The sequence below is a fragment of the Prionailurus viverrinus genome, chromosome C2 (genome assembly GCF_022837055.1).
Source record: "Prionailurus viverrinus isolate Anna chromosome C2, UM_Priviv_1.0, whole genome shotgun sequence".
NCBI classification, from domain to species: domain Eukaryota; kingdom Metazoa; phylum Chordata; class Mammalia; order Carnivora; family Felidae; genus Prionailurus; species Prionailurus viverrinus.
In genome coordinates, this window is record NC_062569.1 from 153659748 (window position 1) to 153686850 (window position 27103).

A 27103-nucleotide genomic window follows, 5' to 3' on the forward strand; every position below is an offset into this window, starting at 1 on the left:
TTATTAAGTAGTTCCCTATAGAAGCACTTTCGGATGGCTGTGATTTAATGTTTTGATTTATGCTTTTGTTGTGGGTAGGCATAAGAAAAGACCCCTTGAAAACTTCTACATCTGCTACAAGGCAAGTAGATGTTATAACATGGAATATTACTCCGTATGCCATTTTTAAGAATCCTTTTAGTAAATTTCCCAGAATTCAGGGCCAGGCATTTATGTCAATTGACCTGCATTTGCGAATCTCCCCTTACAAGCCTGGGAGAGGGCTCATTCTCCCTCTGCCTCCTGTTCTCCCCTTCCTACTCTGTTCCCCAGGGTAGTTTTCCTAACGGTCAAACGCATGGCAGTTACAATATTTATCTCATCTTTGGTTTTAAAAACAATGGTTTTCCACCATGGCTTTCACTCTCTTTTAAAAGTTTTGTTTTACTATTCTCAATTTTTTTAAGTGTTATCACACTCTAACCCAATACACCTCTTTGGAAATAGCACGGTCTCCGTTATCAAGAAGCAGCCCTTAAAAATCAATGCAGGTAAGTAAGCTACTTAGCACTGGGAGTCCAGCCCCCATCTTGTCCCCACAGGAGATGCTGTCAGTATCCTGAATCTGTTAGGACAGAGTGGCTGGCTGGAGTGGACAATGATTAGGCCCATATGCTCTTTCAGAACAAGATTAAAAGAATACAGGTCAAGGTGCGTGTATACAACCAGTAGAAATAAAAAGAGTGAATCTCAGGTGTACATGAGGAAAGTCACCACAAAGGCCTGGTTATCCGAATAGGAGAGCACTCAAAAATAATTTTCATGAAACCAAGCTTGGTAATCACTGTGCCTTTTTTTTTTTTTTTTTTTTTTAAATAGAGTCTTCTGATCATATTGTTCCCTTTCACAGCTGCTTCCATGTTTTTTAGTTAAAACCCAGTGTGATTGCTGAGAACATTGTTATATATACGAGACGTGTGTGTTCTTGGTGACTAACTTGGTCTTATGAGCCATCGAGGTCCGTAGAATATGAAAGTCATGCAATCAGTTTTCCAAAAGATAATGGATCGCTTCTCGGCCTTTTGGCTAAGATCAAGTGCAAAAGATAATGGACATGTTTCATTTGTAGGGAAAAAAAGATACAATTTTATATTTGAAATGTTTTCATTGGCTAATCACAATGGATATTTATTTATTTTTAAGTGTTTATTTGAGAGAAAGGGCAGGAACAGGGAAGCGGCAGAGGAAGGGAGACAGAGAATCCCAAGCAGGCTCTGCACTGTTAGCGAGATGCCTGACACGGGGCACGAACCCACAAACCATGAGATCATGACCTGAGCCGAAATCAGGAGTCAGACGCTTAACCAACTGAGCCACCCAGGTGCCCCTGGATTTTTAGAATTAGATTATAATAAAACAAAACCTTACTTATCCAGTCAGTCTAAGTACTACAACACACACACACACACACGCTAACGTAAGATGGAAGGCAAGTCAGAATGAGAATATCAAATCAGAATGTTAGGATAAGGCTTCTATTTAAATAATTATTTTCCTTTTCTCTTCGGTGGGCGAAGACGACTTGGAGTTTACCACAGTTACTTTAGAATCTCCAAAAGCATTGCTGGCCGAGGCCTGACCGGGAGGCGGATGGTGCGCCATGCCTTCTGCAGTCTCCTCGGCCCCCCTGGGGGCAACCGTGCTGGTCGGGTCATGTTTAAAGGCACAGCCTGACCCGAACAGTTCCTCCATGAGACTGCTTTTCTTCTCACTGAAGGTGTCTTTTGCTTTGGGTCGGGAAGACTTGCCAAAAGAGGGTTCGTACCCGCTCACAGAACGTTCTGGTTTCGGTCCCTCCGCGAGCCCGTGGGCCTTGCCTGCGCCGGCCGGCCCCCCTGACGCGGGCAGGCCCAGATGCAGGTTCTCGGTGGCTTCCGTGAACAAGTAATGCTTTCTCTGCCGGAAGGGTATTTTGACGTTTGCAGCTGCGTTTTTCTTGGGCCCCTCAGCCACGTCACTGACTTGGAGACTTCTGAACTCCTCCTTCACTGCGTCGTCTTCCTGCGTGTCCTCCCTGTCAGGGTGAGTCTCTTGAATTCTCTTTGGTGGCACTTCTTGTTCTTCGGGCACTAAAGTGGTTTTCTTCTCTTGATCTTCTTTTTTCTCCCTTTGTCTCTCAGGGTCCTCTGGAGGTGCTCGTACTTCCAAATGGTCCTCTTCCTTTGATAAATCTATGCGAAAAATAGTCTGTTTAGTGATCGTTATTATTTTAAATGTGTAGTTATTATTTTTGAGAGAGAGAGACAGAGTATGGAGGGGCGGTGCAGACAGGGAGACACAGAATCCAAAGCAGGCTCCAGGCTCTGAGCTGTCAGCACAGAGCCCGACACGGGGCTCGAACTCACGGACCGCGAGATCATGACCTGGGCTGAAGTTGGACGCTCAACTGACTGAACCGCCCAGGTGCCCCAATACCTCACCCTTTCTCAGGGAGAGGTCCCCATTCTAAAATTCTTATATTTAGATGACTCTCACATAGAGTTCTGCAACTGAGATCTTTCTTTTAGTTTCTACACCACCAGGTTGACTTGCTTGTGAGACATACCCACCTGGAGACCCTGTGGGATCCTCAAAGTGGACAATTTCAAGATGGAACTCATCATCCCCATGCTGTGTGGGCTAACTTCCCCATCTGCCCCCACGGAGCTTCCCTACGTCCCCGTAGAATGGCTCTTATGGATGCACCTGCATCCACCTCTCACGTGCTCTGGCTTCCTGCTGGGTTGGGCTCATGGGAGGCACTGGCAGGAGACTGAAGGGCAGGTGGAAAATGGAATCTTCCTGTAGGCCCCGGGCGGAGCTGAAATGGACCGAGCTCTTCCTGCCACCATACTCTCGTTCAATGGTTCTGTCCAATTTTCTCCCTTTGCACCTTGAGGCTCAGGGTGATGGCTCCAGCTGTTCCCGGCCCCGGGGTGCCTCTGCATCCGCGGCTGGTCTCTCCTGGCCTATCCCACGCCTCCAGAATCTTCTAACCCTCCTCTGTCCGTCCCACCACGTGTGCTTCCTGTCTCCCAAAGACCCCGACACATACCTCTCCCGTGTGTCCCTTCCCTTTACTGACTCCACGGACGGCATCAGCTCGCGGTCAGAACCCCAAGCCAGAAGCCGGAGACATGCTTGTCTCTTTCCCTCACCCCACTGCCAGTAGACCCCCCAGTGCCATAACCTTTTCCTCATAGGTTGTCCTCATGGTCCCCTTTGGCTTAACAGAACCGTTCAAGTTGTGGGACTAAATGGATTTGCCACCGCGAGGTAGTCAGCCACGTCACCTGCACTTTGGCAGACACCCAAAGGCAGGCAGGGGAGTAGGAAAGCTTCGGCCGGAGAAAAGGAAGGGCTGCAGGCAGGCCCTGATGGGGGCGATAGGCCTGGAAGAGCCGTGGGCAGCTGGCAGTGGGGCCCCCTCAGCGATCGATTGATCAGGGGGTACGGATTCGCCTTTGTCTGGTTGCCGCCAAGGCGACAGAAGAACCAAAAACCAGGGAGGCGGCAGGTTATCCATCGAATCCTGGCCATTCTGGGCCAGCGGTTAGGGAAGTCCTCGCTTTGCCGCCTGGGTCGTTCCTAGAGGTGCCGTGTGACGTCCAGCCTGCTGGCGTCCTGGGCTGCGGATTGTACCTGCCCGGCGGGGAAGGGTTTCCGGGGCCGGCCTGCTGCAGCCTGTGGGTCGGCTTCTATTTTTGTCTGCGGTCTGGCCATTTGCATCTTCAGTCTCTCGGGGTCATTGCCAGTTTTTACTAAACAGCGGCCCCAGAGCTGTTATGTTCCTGGTTATAAAGAGAATATATCCTCCTGGAGAACAGTTTAAGCCAGCCAGGAAAGGATACGGTATAAAGAAGGGAGCAAAAACCTCACCCCGGGTTCTTCCCGCAAGCGGTAGGCACCGTTAACCTTTTCTTTTCTTTTTGTAAAAAAATTTTTAATGTTTATTTATTTTTGAGAGAGAGCAAGAGAGAGAGACAGAGCATGAGCGGGGGAGGGGCAGAGAGACAGAGAGAGAGGGAGACACAGAATCCGAAGCAGGCTCCAGGCTCTGAGCCATCAGCCCAGAGCCCGACGCGGGGCTCGAACCCACAAACTGTGAGATCAGACCGACTGAGCCACCCGGGCGCCCCTGTTTGGTGATGTTTAAATCCAGTCGGTTTCTATTTCAAGGTGGCACGTGTAGCACACTTACTGACATCTCCCGACAGGCACATGAAAGGGACAACGAGAGGTGAGAAACCAAACGCATCCAACATTAGAACACAGGGGAAGGTGCCGATAACGAGCCTGAAATGCTCGGCTTTCCTAGAACATACCGGGTAAATAGATTTATGAACCCAAATTATGAAAGAAGAAGTAACATTTGCCAAGAAATTATCAGCGGATGTTCATCATTACCAGCTGGGTGTGGTACCAGTTAAAACAACGAGAGCATTTTTCACCCATCCAAATGGGCAAGTGATTTCCAGGTTCGGTGAGAATACAGGGAAATTGGAACTTCCGGGTCCCCATTGGTGTGTGTGTCAATGGTACAGCGTTTTCTGGATGGCCACATGGTCAACAAGTTCGCTTCTAGGACCGACGCGATAAACACACACCCAGGATGTGTACTGCGGCACGGTTTGGTAATGGCGAAGCGTCCCAGGCGTCTGTTGAGGGGTCACAGTTACAGAAACCATAGCACGTGCCGTCGAGGGGGTTCCGGGCGGTGGTTACAGAGAATGGGCTGCGTACACGTGAGCTGACGGGGAAGGACGTTCACAGTGTGTTGTTAATGAAAAAGCCACTTGAAGGTGAACTTCCCCGGTCCTTCTCCGGGCACTCAGGAGGCCCTGCCCTCTGCCTCCCGAGGACGGGCCGCCCCACCACCTGATTACTGACTGGCCTCCCATTTGGGAGGGACAATGGGGACAGTGGCATGCGTGCACAGAGTTGGAGGATTTTCTCGCATGAACACACAGAAAAAAAATTACTCATTTTAATCCAGGGAACTAGGAATTCTAGCAAGAGAAGTTGTTTTAAGAATTCGTGGTGAGGGAAGAAGCCAGCAGACTCTAGTTAATTCTAAATGACAGTTAGCTGTGCACTGTATACTTGATGCAGATGTGAAGGAGTTGGGGGAGACTGCTCATTTTGTGCCTCTGCTGTTCCCAGCCCTGGTCTGTCACCTTCCCTCCTGGCCGGGGTGGGAGGCTCCTCCCGGCTGCACGGCAGCCCACGGAGGCAGGTCTGGTCCCTCCTTGACTCGAATCCTGGCACGGCTCCCCGTCTCCCCCCCGGAGAGAAGGCCCGTGTGCCCAGCACGCTACAAAGCTGTACCACATCTGGCCTCCCCTCCCCTCTCTTCGGCTCCCCCCACCCCCACCCCATGACATCTGTCCTCCGGGCCATGGGGTCTTGGCCTGGAATGCTCTTCTCGGGGGTCCGCGTGGCTGGCCCCTTCCCCCCGCCCCACCGCAGCTGCCCTTCCCTAGCCTCCTCTGTTCCACTTGACTTCCCACCCTCACTTCACGCCCTCAACCTACTGTGCACCTTACTTGTTTTACCCAATGTCTGTCCGTCTGCGCTGGAGCGGACACGTGTGCGGGCAGGGCGGTTTGTCTTCATCGCTGTGCCCCAGTGCCCAGGGCAGTACCCAGAGCACAGTGTATGCTCAATGAACATCCATCAAATGAACGGATGAAGTTTCTAGCAGAATACGAATTACAAACGGACTCAAGGACAAGCGGAAAACTTAGACCAGTGACCCCAGGAGGAAGTGAAAGTGGAGTTGTTGGCTTCTGCCCACTGCACCAGACACGGCGGCTTTACAGGTGAGTCGTGCCAAGCCTTTGTGTTATCGAAACGTGTTCTAGGGGCGCCTGGGTGGCTCAGTCAGTCAAGCATCCGACTTCAGCTCAGGTCATGATCTCACAGTTCGTGAACTTGAGCCTCGCGTCAGGCTCTGTGCTGACACCTTGGCCTGGAACCTGTTTTGGATTCTGTGTCTCCCTCTCTCTCTGCCCCTCTCCCAATCATGCTGTCTCTGTTTCTCTCTCTCTCTCAAAAATAAATAAACATTTAAAAAAAAAAAAAAGAAAAGAAACATTCTAAAGCCAGTCTGGCCCCACACCAAAGGTGTGGCCCCTCCAGAGCCTCTCCTGAAGCCCCCCACTCTGCCGAGAGGGAGCAGGTGACCCGGGGCCCTGGGGGACAGTTCCCTCACGGCGATTATGCTCACACGGCCGTGAGGGACTCCGCATTCCCCTGCAGCAATAATGTGGCATGCACGCAGTGGGGCAGTGCCTTTAAAATTCTGGAGGGAAATCATCTCCAGCCTAGAAGTTTCTTTCTAGCCAGTTATTAATCAGGCACGAGGGCAGAATCACATCTCCAGGTGAAGGTAAACACATTTCCCCCACATGCACCCATTCCCAAGATGTGGCTCTCAGAGATGATGGCACTGGCCAAGGAGGAGGAGGACGCGGTTTAAGAACAAGACCTAGCAGAGGAGGGGGTGACAGGAGCCTGCAGGGGAAGGGAGGTCCCAGCACGACAGCTGCGCGCCAGAGGCAGAGGGCGACCAGCCCGGACGCAAAGAGGCTGAAGCATCAAGGGCTGGTGTCACCGGGATCCCTGCTCTGCAAAGCTCCCGGGCCCCCGATGTCCTTGGCCTGTCCTGCCCGTGGCCCGATGAAGGTGCTGCCCTCTCCATCGTGAGTGGCAGCCTGGGTCGGCTGGGGACTCTCATTCCACCCCCCCAGGAGCGTTCTGCTGGGACCTCCCCCCAGGAGCTGGAGGTGAGTGTGCTGATCTTAGCACAGGGAATTCAGACTGGCCCTGTCCCGGAGTGTAGACGCCACGGCTCCGGTGCTCCCCAGCCTCCCAGGGAGCTGCGTGGCCTCCTCGGTGCTCCCGGAGGAGCATCCTGGGAGGCTGAAGCCAGTCTGTGCATCTCCTCCTGGAGTCTTCACGTCAAGTCTTCGTTAACGGGAGCATCGCCCTCTACGCAGCTGGGTTTGGGTTTGCTACTCAGTTTGTCAGAACGGAACATACTGTTTAAAGATGTGTACGAGGACAGGACATGGGGAGGAACAGCAAGGGAGTGACCGGCAGCAAACTGAAGATATCGGTTGTTTTCTGGTGGTCGGGGGGCGGGGAAGTGCTTAGGAAGGGCCCACGCGTGTTCTGGGCAACACTAACGTCCTACCTCTTTTTAAATTAAAAAGAAAAAAAAAATTTTTATTTTGGAGAGAGCGAGTAGGGGAGGGTGGCAGAAGGGGAGAGAGAGAAAGAATCTCACCAGGCTCCACGCTCAGCACGGACCCCGATGTGGGGCTCCATCCCACGACCCCAGGATCATGACTGTAGCTGAAATCAGGAGTTGGATGCTCGACCAACAGAGACGCCCGGGTGCCCCCAAATGACCTAGTTCTTAAGCAGGAGAATGGCCACGTAGGTGTTCATTTCATAATAATTCTTTATGTTGTATGATTTTTCCCCCCTAATTTTTGGGAAGGTGCAAGCAGGGGCGGGGCAGAGAGAGGGGTACAGAGGATCCTAAGCAGGCTTTGCACCGACAGGCTGACAGCAGCGAGCCCGATGTGGGCCTCGAACTCACAAACTGCAAGATCATGACCTGAGCTGAATGAAGTCAGATGCTCAACTGACTGAGCCACCCAGGCACCCCTGTATGTATGTGTTTTATGTATACTTTCTCACACACACACACACACACACGCACGCATGCACGCACGCACACACACAGAGTAATTCACACCTTAAAAAGATCAGGTAAGAGTAAAGGACACTTTTAAAAGCAGTTAAAATTACCTTTGTATTTTTTCTTGGACTCCTCTTGGTTTGGTAGTTTGCTGATACAGGGAGGAACCGCACAGGTCATTCCGCTGGATTTTTCTTTATGACCAACGTTTCCAGTTGTCTTTTTACCCTATAATTTAGGAAAGCAGCAAAAAAAAAAAAAAAACCCATTTTTTTGGGTACAGATAGTTTTAAATTGTATTTTATTCACTGAATACGAATACTTTCTGTGTAGAGTAAGAGACTGTTCATAGTCTATTTTTGTAAATAGACACTGCAAGAATTCAAATTTGTTGTACCTTAGTTGTCAAAGATGGAACATCTTCTGATTTTTGGGTTTCCTGGTGTTTCATGCTTGTAAACAAAAAACTTCTGTCTGCTTGTACGGATTTTGTTGAAGAAACTGCAGAACAGGTACATTATATGTAAGGAACATATTTTACATGTGGGTGCAATATCGACTTTACAGAGAAAATAACACATTTGTTGTGTAAAACAAAGTATACCAGATATTAAAATTTTTTCTTCCAATATATGTTTAACATTTGTCAGTTTCCTTTCTTCCCTATCATTTTGCCTGTTTTGTCTCTTTTTGGGGCCACCAAGGTTGCATGAATCACAATGTTAGGCTCCAGAGCGAGGAGGCTTTAGGCTAGGTCCATGTCTCGGAGGACCTGCTGTCCCCGCCACAGACACACAGTCGTGAGGGAGTGAGTCACAGGGACGTCCTGCGTCAGTGCTCTTGGTAACCAGCGGTTAGATCGTCCACCGCTAAATCTACACCTCACTTTCCTCAAAGTGTTATCCCATCTAAATGGCCCCATGGCTGGTACGATCATCTCTGCTGGCTGTTCTGGATTACACAGCAGAAGCAAACAAAGGAAGGCGAGAAAATGTCAAGGTTGTTGCCTTTATTTATGTATTTATTTAAAGCAGGCTCCACACCCAGGATGGAGCCCAGTGCAGGGCTTGAACTCATGACCTTGAGATGGCGACCTGAGCTGAGATCAAGAGTCAGGTGCTTAACCAGCGGAGCCACCCCAGTGCCCCTGAAATTACTGCCTTTAAAAGTGAGCACGTAGTGACTTTTTCTACCAAAACAGGTGTTTCTATTGTACCTCTTTTGAGCCAAGCCTGATGCTGGCAGATCTGGGGGGGGGGGGGGGGGGAGGGTGGTGGGGGGAATAAGTACACCCCATCTTGAAGGAAAAGTACTACTCAGCAATGAAGAGGGACACACGGATGATGGCAGCAGCAGCATGGGTGAGTCTCTGAAGCATTAGGCTGGACACGAGAAGCCGACCGAATAGCACGTGCTGTGTGATCCCACCTGCAGGAAACTTGAGAACAGGTAAACGAAGCTGCTGTGACAAGGGAAATCAGTGGTTGTCCCAGGGACAAGGACAGGGACTCGTGATGGCAGGGGGCGCGTGGGTGGCCTCCTGATCAGGGAGAGGTTCTGCACTGACTATGGTCAAAACCTGCTGAATTGCACACTTAAAATGGGTGCATTTTGGGGCATCTGGGAGGCTCAGTCAGTTGAATGTCCGACTCGGTTTCAGCTCAGGTCATGATTTCATGGTTCGTGGGATCGAGCCCCACGTGGGGCCCTGTGCTGGCAGTGAGGAGCCTGCTTGGGATTCTCTCTTTCTCTCTCTCTCTCTCTCTCTCCCCCCCCCTCACTCTCTGCCCCTCCCCTGCTTGGTCTGTCTCTCTAAAAAAAAAATATATATATATATATATAATATATAATATATATATTTAATACATATAAATATATACAAATGTATAAATATAAAATATATTAATAAAATAAATTATAAATTAATTTACACAAATACATATAAACATATTAAAATATATAATATATTATAATTATATAGTATATAATTATAATCATAATTATATATTATAATAATATAATATATTATATATATTATATATACTATAATTATATCAAATATATATTATCTATATATATTAAAAAAAAACAAGCCACACACTAAGAGATGCGCTTGGAAAGTTCGCTGTCTGCCAGACACTCTCCTCCAGGCCGGAAGGTGGCCCTCTCACTCTGCCTGCAGAAAGGGCACGCGGGACTGAGCAGAGGCTGGGAGGACCAGGGAGCACGTGCAGTCCCTCCTACCTGTTCCCCCATGTCGCAGCTCCTTGTTCTTCTGGAATCACAAAATGTTTCAATGCCTAATAAACTGATGTTTTTAAAATACCCCTTATTTCGTGATATAAAGTAGGAACATAGGACTACGTACTTACAAGTAGATTTTGAGCAAAAATAAAGCGTACCTGTCGGATAATCTTTGTCATGTAAATTTTTAAGTATCCGATTCGCATAGATGTTCCTGATTTCAAGCTCTCGGTCCTTCTCCTAAAGAGAACCACAATACCAATCTCTCTATAAATACTTGCTTTTAGCAGCCTGGATTTCTTCTATAAAACACGTTGAGCAAGCTCAGCATTCTTTGAATAAACTCTGTAGATGCTGGCAGGAACAGAAATAGGCCATATCCTTCTAGATCATCCCTGACACCAAAAAGTACCTTTTAACAGAGCAACAAACCATTGTGACGGGGACAGTACTGCTGAGGGGTTTGCAAGCCAGCTGCCCTCACTGCAGGTTCTGTCCCCCCGGGTCTGCGCCGTGAAGTTTGCTGGCTTTTCTCGTGGTCCAGGACAGCCACTAGCCACGCTGTGGTCTAAACTAATTAAAATGAAATGCACCGTTCAGTCCCCCGTGGCACTGCCCATATTTCCAGTGCTCAGTGCCGCACATCTCTGGTGGCCACGTGACTGCACGGTGTGGTAGAACATTCCCACGTGGCACGAGGTTTGACGAGACAGGCCTGTGTTTCGACAGTACGAGTGCAGGGTGGGTGAAGCCTAGAACAAAGGCATCACTGTTCAGCTTTGAGTGTCAGGGTTGACTTTTTAAAGTCTTGGCAAAACAGGGGTGCTGTGTGGCTCCGTCAGTTAAGCGCCCAACTTCGGCTCAGGTCATGATCTCACAGCTCGTGAGTTCGAGCCCCGCGTCGGGCTCTGTGCTGACAGCTCGGAGCCTGGAGCCTGTTTCAGATTCCGTGTCTCCCCTCTCTTTCTGCCCCTCCCCTGCTCATGCTCTGTTTCTCTCAAAAATTAATAATTGGGGCGCCTGGGTGGCGCAGTCGGTTAAGCGTCCGACTTCAGCCAGGTCACGATCTCGCGGTCCGTGAGTTCGAGCCCCGCGTCAGACTCTGGGCTGATGGCTCAGAGCCTGGAGCCTGTTTCCGATTCTGTGTCTCCCTCTCTCTCTGCCCCTCCCCCGTTCATGCTCTGTCTCTCTCTGTCCCAAAAATAAATAAACGTTGAAAAAAAATTTTTTAAAAATTAATAAACATTAAAAGCTTTTTTTTTAAGTCTTGACAAAAGTTTTGAAATCCTGGCTTGTTGAGGGAAAAAAAAAAAGATTTCATTAAGCACCAAACACTCCTCTTACACATGCACCAAGAGGCCAGCCTGTTAGACTCAAGACCACTGAGTTTTAGTCAAAGCCACAGTCAAAAGGAGTGGGCACTGGTGCCTGGGTGCCTCAGCCAATTAAGCATCCGACTCTTGATTTCAGCTCAGGTCATGATCCCAGGGTCGTGAGATCGAGCCCCGTGTTGGGCCCTGCCCTGAGTTTGGGGCCTGCTTAGGACCCTCTCCCTCTGCCCCTCTCCCCCATCCCTTTAAAAACACAAAAATGGAGTGGGTATATATGAGTTAAGGCTGTCTGCTGTATGGTTAGACAGAAAGGGTCAGAGGAAGGGGCCCAGAGAAGGAGGGTAGAGCTAGGAGGAAGGGAGAGAGAAAGAGAAATCAGATGGGGTTCTGGGCTCCCTGTGCCCCTCAGGGATATTAGGAAGGTGAAGAAACAACTCTGAGGTTTGGAAAAGTCTCAGCGCAGGAGGCCTTGGTGTGGCCTGGGACATTCAAAGCCCGCGGTCAAGCCCCCCTTCGGCGTGGAGCCAGAGTAGTAATGCATTGCCAGTGGTAAGCTGAAAGGGCAGACACGCCATCCAGGCAAAGGGCCAAAGAGAGCACCTCACTCACTTGCACAAGGAGTGAGACCCAGAGAGGGGACGGGAGCAGAGGGAAGAGCGGGAGCCAGGGAGCCTGCTTCCGAGTCTTCAACGTTACTGACCCAGGTGATCCCACAGCACAGGCTCTGGGACCGACCGTCGAGCCAAGGATCCGATGGCACCTCAAGGCATTGGCATCGACAGACAACACGCGAAGATGGCCGAGATTTGACCGACGGAGCAGAGGCCGTGGGCGTCACCGGCCACGTTCAGCACCTGCCACACAGGTCCCGGGCACCTCACTAGTTAGGACCAGTCACTCCTCAGACGAGGGCAAGAGGTTCCAGAGGGTCGGGGGACTCCTTCTTCTTTTACCAGCAGGGTAACCAGTGTGCACCCCCTCTTAACGCTAGATGCTGTCTCCACCAAGAGACGCTGCAAGTCTCAGAGACAACCTAAAATGGGGCCAGCTTTGATTAGAACAGACTGAGACAAGCTTCTGCCTAGTCTCCGTGTCCATCCCTGTCCCCACCTCCGACTTGTGGGAACGGGGCTCATAAGGAAGTATGGGTCAGTTATGGAAACTAAAAATGTTACATATTTGTGCACATCTGAGTTGGAATGGGCAGGTTTTGTACCGATTCCATTTTTAATGTTTATTTTGATGGAGCACGAGTGCATAAGTGAGGGAGGGGCAGAGAGAGAGACAGAGAGAGAGAGAGAGAGAGAGAGAGAGAGAGAGAGAGAATCCCAAGAGAATCTCTGCACTGATGTGCAGAGCCTGACTTGGGGCTCAATCTCACGGACCCATGAGATTATGACCTGAGCCGAAGTCCAACCCTTAAGCGACTGAGCCACCCAGGCGCCCCTGTACTTATTTTAATCATAAAATTAATTTACTATCGGGGCACCTGGGTGGCTCAGTCGGTTAAGTGTCTGACTTCGGCTCAGGTCATGATCTCGCGGTTCGTGGGTTCGAGCCCCGCGTCGGGCTCTGTGCTGACAGCTCACCCTGGAGCCTTCTTTCGATTCTGTGTCTCCCTCTCTCTCTGCTCCTCCCCTGCTCGCACTCTGTCTCTCTCTCCCTCTCAAAAATAAACATTAAAAAAATTTAAAAATTAATTTATTATCAGAGGTACATAAATGGATACAATATGAGAATATTAGCCTTTTCTAGAATTTAAGTTTCTAGGAGCAAAAATATCAGTATATTTCTCTTTTTCTTTCTTTTCTTGTAATAACACCTCACTTAGCAAGAAAGAACGGTAATGGTGACAGTTTATTACCTGAAGGTGGCCAAGTTTATTCTGGATATTATGTTTTTTTAAATTTTTTAAAATGTTTATTTATTTTTGACAGAGAGAGAGAGAGAGAGACAGAGCATGAATGGGGAGGGTCAGAGAGAGAGGGAGACACAGAATCTGAAACAGGCTCCAGGCTCTGAGCTGTCAGCACAGAACCTGACACGGGGCTTGAACTCAAGACCTGTGAGATCATGACCTGAGCCGAAGTCGGACACTCAACCGACTGAGCCACCCAGGCACTCCTGGATATTATGTTTAAGAAGAATATAGTGTAGGACATCTTAGAAAGTTTTTTTTTTTACCCCCCACTGGTTAAGACAAGAAAGATTTTGATGTTTAGAGGGGCAAGCGTTGATCGTCTGGAAAATCCAGTTACTTATTTTGATTCAGGCTGGTTCCTTGGAGGGTCTAGCATGTGCATCAGCAGCAGAGAGCAGGAAGAGGGCAGATGAGAAATGCTGGCTGACGGGTGACAGGTGCAGGGCTGGCTGGGGGCAAAAGGGAAGGACAGTCCTCCCTCAGGCCTGGAACAAAGGTTCAAGTCTGGATGCTGTCCACAGACCTGGGTCCAAGATCAAAGACAACAGGTTCAGAACACAATCCAGGATACTTGTGTAGTTGAGGTCAGTCAGTTAATCAAGAGAAAAAATACTGGGGCGCCTGGGTGGCTCAGTCTGTTAAGCGTCCGACTCTTGATTTTGGTTCAGGTCATGATCTCACGGTTCATGAGTTCGAGCCCCACCAGAGCTCTGTGCTGACAGTGTGGAACCTGCTTGGAATTCTCTCTGTCTGCCCTTCTGCTGGTGTGCAATAAATACACATTAAAAAAAAAACACACAATAAGAAAAATCCACATGTAGGAATGCTCATGGCATGTTTGTGGAATATTCATAGGAAAGAGGACTCACCAGCTCCAAGGTTATCAGGTCAGAGTTCAGTGGAGGTTGGGTCATGGTGGGGAACCATGTTAAAAGAGCAGGGCAGATGGGTTCCAAAAGACAGAAAACAATGTCTACACAGACAGTGCCACTTTGGCAGGGGTGAGCTTGTAGCCTGGATGCTGGGTAGAGTTGCAGTACCTCATTTGGGAGCCGTGGAGGACTGATATTTATGCCTTTACTTTGGCCCATTTTCTGGAAAGAGAGCAGTGTCTAGAATTGGTGTTGGATGACTTCGAAAATGAGTTTCAGAGTACCAAAACAGAAACTTTGATCTTTGGAACTGTGCCTTCCCAAGGTCAGGTGCTAGTGATTTATGTTAATGTGGCAGATTGCATTTTCTCAGAATTGCTTCAGCAGTATTTCCGGTCCCATATGCTCTTCCGGAAACTTGTGACTCCCCATGAAGAGGTAGAATCTATTGCTCCTCCCATGGTGCCGCCTTGACAAAGGGAATGGGGTGGAAGAGATGCTGTGTGACTGGTTCTCTTTCTGTCTGTATCTCCCCACTCTGCTCCTTGGAACCTGGCTGCCATGTTGTGAGGAAGCCCACACCACATGGGGAGGCCACATGTGGGCAGTTCTGGCCAACACCCCAGTTGCCGTCTCAGCTGTTGGTTGACACCAACTGCAGACATACGTGCGAGACTTTAGAGCACTCCAGCCCCAGCCTTTGAACCACCTTAGTTGATGTCGAGAGTGGCGGAGATGGGCTAACCCTGGCAAGCCCTGCCAGATTGTGGATTCGTGAGCAAAATTAATATTGTCATTTCTTTTTTTTCTTCTTCTTTTTTTGAAGTAGGCTTCATGCCTAGCACAGAACCCAGTGTGGGGCTTGAAGCCAGCACCCCAAGATCAACACCTGAGCTGAGATTAAGAGTTAGATGCTTAACTGACTGAGCCACCCAGGTGCCCCCCAGTATTGTCATTTCTTTTTTTTTTTTTTTTTTTTTTTTTTAATTTTTAACGTTTAACAGAGCATGAACAGGGAAGGGGCAGAGAGAGAGGGAGACACAGAATCGGAAGCAGACTCCAGACTCTGAGCTGTCAGCACAGAGCCCAACACAGGGCTCGAACTCATAAACCGCAAGATCATGACCTGAGCCAAAGTTGGACGCTTCACCAACTAAGCCACCCAGGCGCCCTAGTATTGTCATTTCTTAAGTCACTAAGTTGTGGAGTAATATCTTATGCAGCCATAGTGATTGGAACAGTCAGGTTACTAACACATCCTTAAAGGTTCCATCCCTTTATTCCTTGGGTCAGTACCCGGGATGACCATGAAGTATAAAAGTCTATCTTATTTTTCCTCCTGAAACAGGACTGTAAGGGGGTAGGAGTATATCCTGAATGAGGAAGAAACTATAGGTGATAGGCCATGGGTTGAATGCTTTGCATTATGGGAAATGATCCAGTGGATTGTTTTAAATTCTTTTGTATAGCACACTCCCTCGGTATCTTCTTTTCCTTCATGTGTTTTTCATCTGTCTTCTGGCTCTGTTTTGGGGAGATTTCCTCAATATCCCTAGATTTTCCTTATCTGCCAGCTCTTTTACTGAATTTTGTATGATGGAATTATCTTTTTAAATTTCCACTTACTGTTTTCTGATTTTTTCCCCATTTTCATAACATTCTTATTTTATGGGCACACAGTATCATCTCTTCTGCATATTAAACTAAGCCTACAGGGTGGGCTGGTCTGCTTGTCATTCTTGTTCTTTCTTCACGATGCTGGAGGCTGGATTATTTTACTAACCTACTGTTTTGTGTGGACATTCATTTCTGTAGTTAGGCTTCTTTCCTGAATGGAAAGGCTGGCTCTGGGTAAATCAGTGGGACTTGCCGACTGCCAGGTTTCACTCTGAGGGGAGTCATTTGACTAAGTGCCTCCCATATTCCAGAATTTCCCCTTGGAAGGGCATTACCTGGGATACTGGCAGTTACCCCAGGTGTCCCAGCCCCATTTCTTCTCAAGTCTTTCATTCACAGCCTTTCTGCCTGATGGAAAATGCTGGACTCTGATGCTGTGAGTCCTGTTGAGAGGGCAGTCAGGTGAGATTGATGACCCAGTCCCCTGTGCTCAAGTGTCTCTTGCTCCTGTGTTCCCTGGGGCAAATGCTTCTCCAAGCACCTCATGCTGTGGCTTCTTCTGCTCTGTGACACCCATAGAGATGCTTCCACCTGTTTTCTGTCTTCAACAAATGTCCCCAAATCTCTACTGTTGGCTGGTGACTTTCCCCAGCTCTTTGCTTCTGTGGGTCCACTTTCTGTCCTTCACTGATCACTTCTGTGGGGTTCTGACGGGAGGGAAGTTACAGAGAGTCTGTCATCACCAACAATTGAGGCCAGAGTGAACAAGGTCCTTCTCAGGCCAAACCAGAGTCCCTGTCTATCTGCTGGTGAATGTGGTGTAAGGCACCCACACCGGGAGATTCTGATTTCACGGATATGGGTGTGGCTGGGGCAGTGGAGTGTTCAAAGCTCCCCAGATGATCAACGTGTGGCCACGTTTGAGGACCATGGTTTCAACCAAATGTGAAGACAGCTGCCCCAAGGCTCCGCTCCTGCTGTCCACTTGTATTGATTCTGAGCTTGGGGTTTCTCTCCCTGTTCCTGTTAAGTCACCAGCAATTTTTTTGCACTGTTATTTAGGTTGTGATTATTGGTGTCTGGTTTCTCGATCAATCCGAAACATTGTTTTTGATCTTTTTATCTGCCAGAAATTCTTTGGAAGTTCTGGTACGATCATGGTATCCTTTCTGGGGTTATGGGTTATTGCTTTAAAATATGTTGTGCGTCATTTCCATGGGGTTGTGGCAGGAAGAGATGAAAAGCGTGTATTTAGCTCGTCTTCTTGACCTGGTTCAACTCTTTAGGGCATAAAATATGTAACTTTTCTTATTTTTCCCTTTGAAAGGATTTTATTATAAAAAATGTCAAACATACACAAATGTAGAGAAAATAGTACAGTGAATCTCCATGAACCAGTGAACCAGCTTCACTAATGAACAACTCCTACCCTGTCTGTCTCTCTCTACACACCGCCCTCTGATCCCGTTCCCCAGCTATGAATTATTTTGAGGCAAATCCTAGACAGCATAAATTTAATCTGTATTTCACTATGTATTTATAGGAGACAACGGCATCCCTTTTAAAACCTAACCACAGTATGAACATTTCACCTACCAAAAAAAAAAAAATCCCTTAATGTAAACATCCAGTTTGTTTCACATTTTTCCAACTGTCTAATAATTTTTAAATATTTCATCTATTTATTATTTTTTAAATGTTTATTTATTTTTGAGAGAGAGAGAGACAGAGCACGAGCAGGGGAGGGTAAGAGAGAGATGGAATCCGAAGCAGGCTCCAGGCTCTGAGCTGTAGGCACAGAGCCTGACGACAGGCTCAAACTCACGCACTCTGAGATCATGACCTGAGCCGAAGTCAGATGCCCAACTGACTGAGCCACTCAGGCGCCCCATAAAGTGTTTATTTATTTTTTAGAGAGAGAGAGAGACAGAGTGTGAGTGGGGGAGGGGCAAAGAGAGAGGGGAACAGAGTGGAGAGGGCTCCGTGCTGACAGGAGGAAGCTCCATGCAGGTCTCAAATTCACAAACCAGGAGATCATGACCTGAGCTGAAGTTGGACGCTCAACCGACTGAGCCACCCAGGGGCCCCTGTCCTGTAATTTTTTTTTTTAAGTTTGCTTGAATCAGAATCCAAACAAGGTCCAAAACATTGAGATTAATAGGTCTCTTAGTCTTTAAGAAACCTTGTTTGTATACAGCTTTCTTGATATTATTCAGGTACCATGTAATTTTCCCTTTCAAATTGTACAATCCAGTGGGTTTTCTTTCTATTTTTTTTTTATTGTGGTAAAATGCACAGAACATAAAATTCACCATTTCAATCGTTTTAAGTGCCCAGGTCAGTGGCATTAAGTACACTGTCATGCAACCATACCCACTGATCACCTCCAGAACTTTTTTTTTTTTTTTTTTAATCTCCCCGGAACTTTTATTTAAACTGAAACTCCATCCCCATGAAACACTGACTCCCATTTTCCTTCTCCCAGCTCCTGGCAACCACCACTACACTCTGTCATTATGATTTTGACTATAAACTAGAATAATACAGGACTCGTCTTTTTGTGACTGGCTTATTTCATTTAGCATAATGTTCTGGAGGTTCATCCATGTTGTAGCAGGTGTCAGAATTTCCTTCCTTTTTAAAGCTGAATAATACTCCATGTGTGTGTGTATATATACACACACATTATATTTCTCCACTCCTCTGTTGACGGTCACTCGGGTAGCTTCCACATTTTAGCGATTGTAAATAATGCTGCTGTGAACGTGGGGGGACGAATATCTCTTCAAGACCTGCTTTCCATTCTCTTGGGTATAGACCTAGTGGAATTGTGGGATCATACACATTTTTCATTTTTTGAGGAACCTCCATACTGTTTTCTATAGTGGCTGTAGCATTTTACATTCCCACCAGTGGTGCCCAAGGGTTCCAATTTTTCCACATTCTTCTCAATACTTTTCTTCCTTCTTTTCTTTTTCTTTCTTTCTTTCTTTCTTCTTTCTTTTTCTTTCTTTCTTCTTTCTTTCTTTCTTTCTTTCTTTCTTTCTTTCTTTCTTTCTTGTTATTATTATTTTATAGTAGCCATCCTAATGACTGTGAGGTGGTATTTCCTCACAGTTTTGATTTGCATTTTCCCAGCATTCAGTTGAGCATCTTTTCACATGCTTATTGGCCATTTGTAGTTCTTCTTTGGAGAAATGCTTAAGTCCTTTGCCCATTTTTGAACTGGGTTTTTTTTTTTTTTTTAGTTGTTGAGGGTTTCTCATAATCTCTTTTACTCTATAAATTCCTCCCTCATCTCTTTTGCTTTGATTCGCTATTTGTTTGCTGTAGAAACTGGGTTGTTTGTGCTGTAGAGTTTCAGATGGCCTGATGTTGCTGACTGCATCCCTGAGGTATTACCGTGTTCTACTGCCCGTATATTTCTTTTCGATCTAAATGTTGGACCACCGGGTGCCTGGCTGGCTCAGTTGGTAGAGTGTGCAACTCTTGATCTCGGGGTTGTGAGTTCCAGCCCCGTGCTGGGTGTAGAGATGACTTAAGAAAAATAATCTTAAAAACAAATATTGGATCACACCTGGGTATGATTTTTTGGGCAAGAACCCACTGTAGGCGGTGGTGTGTACGTCAGTTAGCAAGTACATAGTGTCTGATGGCTTCTCTTGTCATGCTACGAGCCACCGACAACTTGGATCCGCCAACTCACTGGGACTTCCAGAACAGTGGTACTCTAATCCTCTCCTTCCTTTTTCAGTAATTGGAATGCTCTTATAAGGAGGCTCTTCCCTCCTCACAGACTATTTGGTCGCTCTGAGAATAGGAAAGGTAGAAAGAATTGTTTCTTTGCCTTTATTTACCAGTCTTCGAAATAGTGTGCTGGGATCTTAGTATTCTCTAAAGGTGACTAATCACTGAGGTGTTTTGTTTTGTTTTTTAAAGTATCATTATGGACATTTGGATGTCTATATATTTGATGAGATTCAATCCACAGAGTTACTTCACTGATCCTCAGATTACCCCACCTTTGGCCAATAAGAACCAATCTTAGGTGGCTCCTGATATTACACTATTAGTTCTCTGTAGTTTCCTTGCTTTTGTAGGACAGTATGTCCCAGGCTCATGCAGTATATTTCATGTTCCAGACCTGAGATTTTTTTTTTTTTTTTTTTTTTTTTTAAGGTGCCTTGGTTCTTTTTAGTGTGGTATGGAATTTGAAGACCATAATCTGGGCACTAGGGCTATTCAATGTTAATGGGCTGGTCACATTAGAATATGTATTTATTTTTAGTTCTGGAGGCTGGGAAGGCCAAGATCAAGGTGCTGGCAGGCTGGCAGATTTAGTTCTGGGGAGGGCCTTCTTTCTTTTTTAGATTTTATTTTTAAGTAATCTCTACACCCACCATGGGACTCAAACTTACAACCCTGAAATCAAGAGTCACACGCTCTACCAAAAACTGAGCCAGCCAGGCGCCCCATTGTATTTATTTTTAAATTTAAAAAAAAAAAACAAACATTTATTTTTGAGACAGAGACAGAGACAGAGACAGAGCATGAGTGGGGGAGGGGCAGAGGGAGGGAGACACAGAATCCCAACAAAGCAGGCTCCAGGCTCTGAGCTGTCATCACAGAGCCCCACGTGGGGCTCGAACCTACAAACCATGAGATCATGACCTGAGCCGAAGTTGGACGCTTCATCAGCTGAGCTACCCAGGCACCCCTATTTATTTTTAAAGATAAATTATATCATAAATGCATACTTTCACTTCAGTTCACAAACAAGACTATAGGATTTTTAAAAAATGTTTATTTATTTATTTTGGGAGAGAGATTGAGCAGTGGAGGGGCAGGGAGAGAGGGAGACAGAAATCCCAAGCAGGCTTCGCGTTGTCAGTGCAGAGCCCAACATTGGGCTTAAATCCACAAACCGTGAAATTGTGACCCAAGCCGAAATCAGGAGTCAGATGCTTAACCAACTGAGCCCCCCAGGTGGTTCCCCAGGACTACAGGATTTTTATTGACCTCATCTTACTTCTGTATTTTCTTTCTTCCATCCCCAAATCCTAGTTCTCAATGACACCAACATAATTCATCGTGTGTTTCATCCCATAGGATAAACACAACAGCTTCAAAATAACCATGCCCACACTATAATCAAGAATGTATTTCACTAGGCACATGCGGTGAAATTAACATGTTTTAAGTCTCTTGGAATGGTGTCTCTGACAATTTCGCTGCCACTGGAATTTACAGTGGGTTGTTTTCATTTGATTTTTGATTTTTAGGGAATGCTTTTCCATTTTTCCTTTTGCATTTCATTCTGCTTCATAATTATGCAAACCATTTGGTGATTCCACAATTTGATATGGTTCTAAAATCAAATCTACCAAAAAGATATTCAAGGAGAGGCACCTGGGTGGCTCAGTCAGTTAAGCATCTGACTTTGGCTCAGTTCATGATTTCACGGTTTGTGAGTTCAAGCCCTGCATTGGGCTCTGTGCTGAAAGGGCAGAGCCCACATGGGATCCTCTGTCTCCCTCTCTCTCTGCCCTTCCTTTGCCCTCTCTCTTTCTCTCTCTCAAAAATAAATGTTAAAAAAAAAAGATATTCAAGGAAATCTAGGTTCTACAATCACCCCTTCTGATCTGTTATCTCCCTACTTCCGTTGTTACCCCACTATTCCTTTTCTTTTAAAAACATAAATAAAAATGTGGATATATTTGTATTCCTTCTGTTTTTTAATTTAACTTTATTTTTTACTTTTTAAAATTTACATCCAAATTAGTATATAGTGAAGCAATGATTTCAGTAGATTCCTTAATGCCCCTTACCCATTTAGCCCATCCCCCCTCCCACAACCCCTCCAGCAACCCTGTTTGTTCTCCATATTTTGTTTTGTCCCCTTCCGTGTTTTTATATTATTTTTGTTTCCCTTCCCTTATGTTCATCTGTTTTGTCTCTTAAAGTCCTCATGTGAGTGAAGTCATATGTTTTTTAAATTTTTTAAATGTTTCTTTAATTTTGAGAGAGACAGAGCACAAGCAGGGGAGGGGCAGAGAGAGGGGCAGAGAGAGGGAGACACAGAATCCAAAGCAGGCTCCAGGCTCTGAGCTATCAGCATAGAGCCCAACGCGGGGCTCGAACTCAGGAACTGCAAGATCATGACCTGAGCCAGATGCTTAACTGACTGCGCCACCCAGGTGCTCCTTTATTCCTCCTGTTTTTAAATTCCTCCTGTTTCCTCTGTCTTCCTTTTTTCACTTATCCATATATCCTAGAGATTACCATATTATAATGTAAAGAGTCCCCATTCCTTTCTACAGATGCACAGAAATGTATAGAGGTATATTTACTTTTTTTTTTTTTTTGTAAATAAATTTGGATCTTACTGCATATAGAATTTTGCATCTTCTTTTTCATTAAGTATTTCATTAAGTATTAAAATAGCATTTCCCCTTTCAAAATTGTTTTTTAATGATTGCATAGTATTTATATGCATATCATTGCATATGAAAGCACAAAATTTATTTTAAAATTCTTTGATAGTGTCTCCATATATGTGGGTGTGTTTGCCTTGACCAGTGGTTCTTTTTTTTTTTCTTTTTAAATTTTTTTTTTTTTTCAACGTTTTTATTTATTTTTGGGACAGAGAGAGACAGAGCATGAACGGGGGAGGGGCAGAGAGAGAGGGGACACAGAATCGGAAACAGGCTCCAGGCTCTGAGCCATCAGCCCAGAGCCCGACGCGGGGCTCGAACTCACAGACCGCGAGATCGTGACCTGGCTGAAGTCGGACGCTTAACCGACTGCGCCACCCAGGCGCCCCTTGACCAGTGGTTCTTGAAGACTCTTCTGTTAGATTTCTAAGCTAGTTGCTATGGCCACACCCATTTTCTGGCATACTTTTCTCTCTGAAGTTACCTGAGACTCTAGGGAAGAAAGAAACAGAACTCTCTTCCTGCTTTGCAAAGGGAAAATTTACATCCAACTTTCTCTTCTCCCCCCCCCCCCCCCCCCCCAGCTTTCTCTCCTAATATCCTTTCCCTGCCTCTGAGTGCTCTCCAGGCTCCTGGGAAATCTGAATTCTCTACTTGTCATAAAAAAGTTAGAGATTCTTGTCTTAAAGAATCAAACTTAAGATTTGCTAGTTGAGGCTTGAAAGAGCTATATTTCTTAAGTGTTTATCTAGTTTTTTCCAACTTGTTGGCCATTTTAGAAATCTTGAAGGCAGAAAGATAGCAAAAGTCTGAAAAAATAAATATTTTTAATTCTTATCTTTAAAGCACATTTAAAAATTTTTTATAGCGTTTATTTATTGGGGCACCTGTGTGGCTCAGTCGGTTAAGCGGCTGACTTTGGCTCAGGTCACGATCTCGCGGTTTGTGGGTTCGAGCCCTACGTCTGGGCTCTGTGCTGACAGCTCGGAGCCTGCAGCCTGCTTCGGAATCTGTGTCTCCTCCTCTCTGCCTCTCCCATGCTCACGCTCTGTCTCTCTCTCTCAATAATAAATAAATGTTAAAAACATTTTAAATAAAATGTTTATTTATTTTTGAGAGAGAGAGAGAGAGACAGAGGGTGAGCAAGGGAGGGGCAGAGAGAGAGGGAGACACAGAATCCGAAGCAGGCTGCAGGCTCCGAGCTGTCAGCACAGAGCCTGACACAGACTTGAAGTCACAAATGGTGAGATCAGGACCTGAGCTGAAGTCGGCCACTTAACCGACTGAGCCACCCACGTGCCCCTAAAGCACACTTTAAAAGACAGTTTTGCAAGCATTTCCAAGTAGATTTTATTTATTATTTTAATGTTTCTTTTTATTTTGAGATAGTGTGAGCAGGGGAGGGGCAGAGAGAGAGGGTAAGAGAGAGAGAATCCCAAGCAGGGTCCGTGCTTAGCATGGAGCCTGCTAAACATGGAGCCTGACACTGGGCTTGATCTCACAACCATTAGATCGTGACCTGAGCCAAAATCAAGAGTTGGGCACTTAACCAACTGAGCCAGCCAAGGCGCCCCAATTCAAGTACGCCTTAAAGTGAATTTGTGGGCCATTAAAATGACTAAATATTTTAATGATGTAAGTTAATTTCCAAATTTGAAAACTTAGTTTGGCTTCCATTAAGATGGTAACGAAATACAGTAATATTAATTCATGGGACGAAGCTTTTGTTAATGGAGAGTGTGGAGCTTTAACTTCTAGTGACAGCACACGCTCACCAGGCTGTGAACCCACCCTCGTAATTCAGATCCTCTATCTGTTCCAATGGTCTAGGGAAAAAGTTAATTTGAGAAAGATTCCCAAAGTTAAACAATTTAAAGAACAGCTCTGATATTTTGGGAAGCAGAACTGAACAAATTTTGTTACATTTTGCTTTAAAGAAGTACCTTAAGTTTTTGTTGAAGGCGTTTTATTTCCATTTGCAGAGTCTTTGTAGCTGCCTGGGCTGCTAACGTCTTCCGGTTCTCAGTGGCCAACTGCCGATTAAAGACTCTATTGTTCAGCCTCAACTGTTTTTCCAAGCTCTGAAAACAGTATATATTTTAACTCTTCTGTAACCAATGTAGTATTGTTAACAAAGTTCAACTGTAATGGGACTAATTGCATTTACGAGAAGTGCACAGTTTTAACTTAATACAACTTTAGCGCACGACCGGTGCAGGGGACATATGTTAGAGCTGAACATAACCACACGCACAAATACAAAAGCCGAAAAACCCACATATTCCAACTCTAGAGAATAAATGTGTTTGGAACCCAGTGATTTTCACACCCCTGATTTTGATTAAAAACATAACCTTTGAACACTTCCTGAAAATTAATAAATATAACCAACGCCATGCTTTAAAACTCAACCCAGGTGGCTGTGCCAACTCCAAGACCTGCTAACGCGGCTGGTGCGCACCGGGCCCTGGCCCGCCTCGTCCGCCGGGGGGCGGGCCAGCAGCAGGGCAGCCGCGCATGCGTGAGCCTCGGATGCCTGGTCCCGGAGGCTCCCGCAGGGGTCACAGCCCCGCCCCTTCCCCCCGGGATAAAGGAATTCCCTGTCAGGGATTCCCTCCCCAGGGATAAAGGAATTCTCAGACCAGGAGAGGTTGGGCAGCTGCAGGCCATCCGTGCCCAGGGGCTCACTGGTGCTCGGGCACCTCCTCAGCAGTTTTTTTGCAGAACTCTTTGATCTGGACTTTGACAGAGGCTTGACCAAAAGGCCTTTTCTTTCCTTTTGTCTTTTTTCCCATTAAGTGCATTTCCCCCCATATTAATATTAATACTCTGTCATTAAAGAAAAGTGGGCAATATGGTAAACTGAGAGGATGAAATAATCAGTAAAAATCCCAGTCCCCAAAGTATTAACACTGAAGAAAAATACCGACGTGTTTTGTTTGGCTCGTCAACATTTTCTCCCCCAGCAAATGCCCTACAACCAACCAAATTTCTCACACAACCAAGTGCTTCTGATAAGAAAAGGGTTCTTGAATTCTTATTGGTTTTGGTTACAGCTACAAAAAACATGAACTAATTCACATGTATACATAAAAAATAGGTAGGTGAGATACAACTCCATTTACTTGACAGACGTGAGCTAACATGGGTCCGCTATTAACACAGGAGGCCAAATAATCGGACTTTTCTACATTATTTATGTGACTGAAAATGCGGCTGCTCGTCATTTTCTGTAGTTCACATATCCACTTCGTGGGAGGAAGTTCTCCTTGAAAATAGAGGATTTTTACCAAAGAAGAAATAAATAATAAGGAAGTGGATGAAATGAACTTGATATTTTCTTATTATTTCAAGTTTGTAAAAAATACTTGCCTCTCACCGTCATTTATATAATAAGGAATTAAACAGTAACCTAATTTTATTTATGTTTATGTCCGTAGAGACCAAGAACTAACACACAAAAAATTCTCAGTATAATCAGGATGTTCCCCCAAATCATCCCTCATAGAGCAGTCTCCAAGACTTTGACACCCACGGCTATTCTAGAAAATCAGCCCATTCATTAGATGATTTTAATTCCTTTCCCCCTGCTCAGTTCCCAGGAGCATTCTCCGGGAAACACTTCTGTTTCCAGCCTACCAACAAGGTCTCTGCGGTAGTGACTAGACAGCTGACCAGGGGGAGTGCAAGGAGAGGGGCTGGAGAGATGCGGGGGGCAGGCTTTTAGGGAAGCGGGTCTTTAAGAAACAGATTCGAGGAGAAGAAGGTTGGCTTCTAAGAGGTTTCACACAACGCAACCCAACACCTTTCCAGCACATGAGCACACTTACAGAATGGTCATTTCCAGATAAACGAGCCTGGCCACAACAGAAGGGACATCTCCCCCTGCCCCGCCCCCTGTGACCCCCCCCCCTCCCCCCCCCCCCCCCCCCCCCCCGCACTGGATGCCATCACTGGTGTGGCCTGTGAGCAAAGCAGCTGGGAATGCTTCACTGCAGGGGGGCAAGCGTGACACACGTGTACCCTGCGTATCGTTCTTGGGACATTACAATTTCTAGGCCTCTGAAATACGGACCTGTATTTTTTTGTTGTTTGCCTCTGTTTTCGTTGTGAGAACAGACAATTTTTGAGTGAGTTCTTCCCTCTCTGCAAGATTTTTGTCTTCAGAAAGCCTCTGCAGCTCCTGCAAGGAGTCTTTAGTCTTCAGCAGCTCACTGTCGGTTTCTCGAAGTTTCCTGGATGCGCTTCTTTCCTTTTCCTGGGATTTCCTAAGTAGCTGCCTTAAGTTTTTGACTTCATTCTGATGTTTTACCATAATTTGAGGTAGATTATTTTGTGAATTCTCATATTTCCCTATTGCTTTCAAGTGCCTAAGCTGAAGATGTTTCAAAAATTGGTTTTCTATGACCGTGGCTTCCAATTTACGACGTATATCACATAGTTCGTTTTTGAGCTCTTTAATCTTCTGGAGCCTTGCTGAGAGGATGCGATGAGTCATAGCATCTCTTCTTTGGGCAATCACATTGTTCTGAGCATTTAAAAGTGGCGCATTCCAGTTGTGTTTTTCAACTGAGATTTCCTTCTGGCCTGCGTGAGCAGATAATCCAGTTTGTTACTAGTCATATAGATAGAGATATGCAGATATGCGCATATGTGTTACCCCCACCTGCACCCCGCACACATACAAGGCGAACGAACATGTAATATAGACGTGCTTCAGGTAGGGACTTCATATATAGATACCTCATTTCAGGTCAGTAGTCGTCTTTTTTACAGCTAGGGATTATGACTCATTTGTCTAAGGTCACAGAACCACAAAGTGGCATAGAATGGATGGAAAACCAGGCTTTCTTTGACTGTAAAACCTGTACTTATTTCTATTATTAAAGTTCTATTAAAAACCACAATAATAGATAACATTTACTAAGGGCTTACCACATGTTAAGCATTGAACT

At 46.1% G+C, this 27103-nt stretch overlaps 1 protein-coding gene across 5 annotated transcripts in view; it reads right to left on the reverse strand.

The window, feature by feature from the left end:
• Positions 1-1518: 1518 nt before the first annotated feature.
• Positions 1519-27103, reverse strand: part of LCA5L (lebercilin LCA5 like) — a 49059-nt gene continuing 23474 nt past the window's right edge. For all 5 annotated transcript variants that reach the window (XM_047874877.1, XM_047874876.1, XM_047874878.1 and 2 more), the window contains 6 exons: positions 26224-26735; positions 24092-24229; positions 10132-10213; positions 8127-8230; positions 7840-7957; positions 1519-2210 (listed from right to left, as the gene is read on the reverse strand). In XM_047874877.1, the coding sequence (XP_047730833.1) occupies positions 1519-2210; positions 7840-7957; positions 8127-8230; positions 10132-10213; positions 24092-24229; positions 26224-26735 (1646 nt within the window). The remainder of the gene's footprint in view (positions 2211-7839; positions 7958-8126; positions 8231-10131; positions 10214-24091; positions 24230-26223; positions 26736-27103) is intronic.